This window comes from Scaptodrosophila lebanonensis, unplaced genomic scaffold (genome assembly GCF_003285725.1).
Source record: "Scaptodrosophila lebanonensis strain 11010-0011.00,11010-0021.00 unplaced genomic scaffold, SlebRS2 tig00001412-arrow-pilon, whole genome shotgun sequence".
Taxonomy (NCBI): Eukaryota; Metazoa; Arthropoda; class Insecta; order Diptera; family Drosophilidae; genus Scaptodrosophila; species Scaptodrosophila lebanonensis.
The window spans coordinates 91,430-93,559 of NW_022060739.1; the positions used below are offsets into that span (position 1 = coordinate 91,430).

The following is a 2,130-nucleotide window of genomic DNA, read 5'->3' on the forward strand; positions in this document are numbered from 1 at the left end:
CAGCCTTCTTTCCGTCGCATATAAGGTCATATCAAGCGTAGTGTGTGATAAGCTAAAGCCATTTGCGATAGCACTGATTGGGCCTTATCAGTGCGGCTTTATGCCTGGTAAATCCACCACTGACCAGATATTCACGCTACGCCAAATCCTGGAGAAAACCCATGAGTTTCAAATCGATACCCACCATCTTTTCGTCGATTATAAAGCAGCATTCGATAGCCCGAGGAGGGAACGTGTATATGCCGCACTGTCTGAGTTCGGTATCCCTGCAAAGCTAGTGCGACTTTGCAGAATGACGTTGAGCAACACTCGTAGCTCCGTCAAGGTAGGAAAGGACCTCTCCGAACCCTTTGATACCGTTCGAGGTTTCAGGCAAGGCGATGCCCTCTCGTGCTATCTCTTCAACTTCCTGCTGGAGAGTGTGGTGCGCAAAGCTGGTGTACACCGAGGCGGAACGATCTTTTTTAAAAGCGTTCAGCTTCTTGCGTACGCTGATGATATAGACATTATCAGCCGTACCAGGAGAGGCGTCACCGGAGCATTTGCGGCTATTGAGAAGGAAGCTGCAAAAGTGGGTTTGGTGATAAATGAGAGCAAAACTAAGTATATGTTTTCCTCTAGCAGGGACACGCGGCAACCAGACTCCCAGATCGCGGTGGAAAACTATACTTTCGAAATGGTGAAAGATTTTATGTATCTTGGCACCACCGTCACAGCAACCAACGATGTCAGCCTAGAAATCAAATGGAGATTAACTCTAGCCAATCGATGCTACTTCAGCCTCAGTAGGCAATTGAGTAGCAGAGACCTTTCCCGAAAAACCAAGCTAACGCTCTACAAGACGCTCATCCTCCCCGTGCTGCTTTATGGTGCAGAAGCATGGGTGATATCGCAGACTGATGCAGCAGCTCTTGCAGTGTTTGAGAGAAAGATGCTTCGGAAGATCTTCGGTCCCATACGCGTTGGCGACGACTACCGCATACGATGGAACAGCGAACTGTACGAGCTCTACGCTGACATTGACATAGTCAAGCGAATAAACATCCAGCGGCTAAGCTGGCTAGGTCATGTCGTGCGTATGGAAGAAGACGCTCCAGCGAAAAAAGTTCTCGATGCGGATGTTGGGGGGAGACGACGACGGGGGAGGCCTTGCCTACGTTGGAAGGACCAGGTAGAGAACGCACTTACTACCTGCGGAGTGACCAACTGGAAGCGACGCGCGCGAAGCAGAGGCGCGTGGAGAGCTGTGTTACGTCAGGTCATAGCCCGATAACGGGTTTGAAGACCAGTCAAGAAGAAGAAGAAGAAGTTTTTGGTGTGGCGTCTGGCGTAGTTCTATCTATGATTAAAATATTCTCCAACTTGTTGTTACTACTTTCATCGTCTTATTATTTTACCTAACCCCAGTTCTTCAGGCACTCTGACTTCCGACACTTAAAATCCCGCCCTTAGTCATCCCTAAAATGACAATATTATTTTGTGAAAAAATTTGTACTTGGTAGCTAAATGCTTGAATTTCAATCACCTTTATCTCTAATTTCATCCACTGTGCACTGAGCTTCACGTCTTACTAACATTCACCCACTCATCTGCGCCTGCTTAAGTAAATCGAGCAACAAAACATGTGAAGCCTTGTTCGTCTGCTTGGCAAATCCTGAGGCGTGATTGATTAATATTATTTTCGGCTAATCTAACTTAAATAGGCAGAGGAAAGCAAGCAAACGGCACGGTGAATACAACTTATTCAGCAACTTTCGTATAGCATACCAACAGGCGCCATCTTGCCGTGCTCACGTATGTATGTATGTGTGTATGGGTGTGTCTGTGACTGTGTCCGTGAGTGCGCCTCGTTGACGACGCTTCATACATAATAAACACAGCGTTAAGTGCGCAACTCTCTCTGTCCCTCTCTCGCTCTCCCTCTCCCTCTCCCTCTCTCTGTCTATCATTCCGACTCTTCAGCAAAAATAAAAGGAGAAAAAGAGAAAAGGGGGAAAAAGTTGATCTGCATTAATGCGCCGCTCATCTACCATGGATGAAAAATGCCACGTCTGCTGGCCCCCAAAATACACGTTATATATATTTTTATTTATATGCATGAAAGGTAGACAAACCATTTGGACAGACAGG

General features: G+C 46.8%; 1 protein-coding gene across 1 annotated transcript; it reads left to right on the forward strand.

The window, feature by feature from the left end:
- The first annotated feature begins 202 nt into the window (after positions 1–202).
- On the forward strand, positions 203–820 carry LOC115631518. Its single transcript, XM_030528287.1, has 2 exons — positions 203–571; positions 625–820. The coding sequence occupies exons 1-2, from the start codon at positions 293–295 to the stop codon at positions 787–789; spliced, it is 444 nt and encodes a 147-aa protein (XP_030384147.1). The 5' UTR covers positions 203–292; the 3' UTR covers positions 790–820.
- Positions 821–2,130: the final 1,310 nt, after the last annotated feature.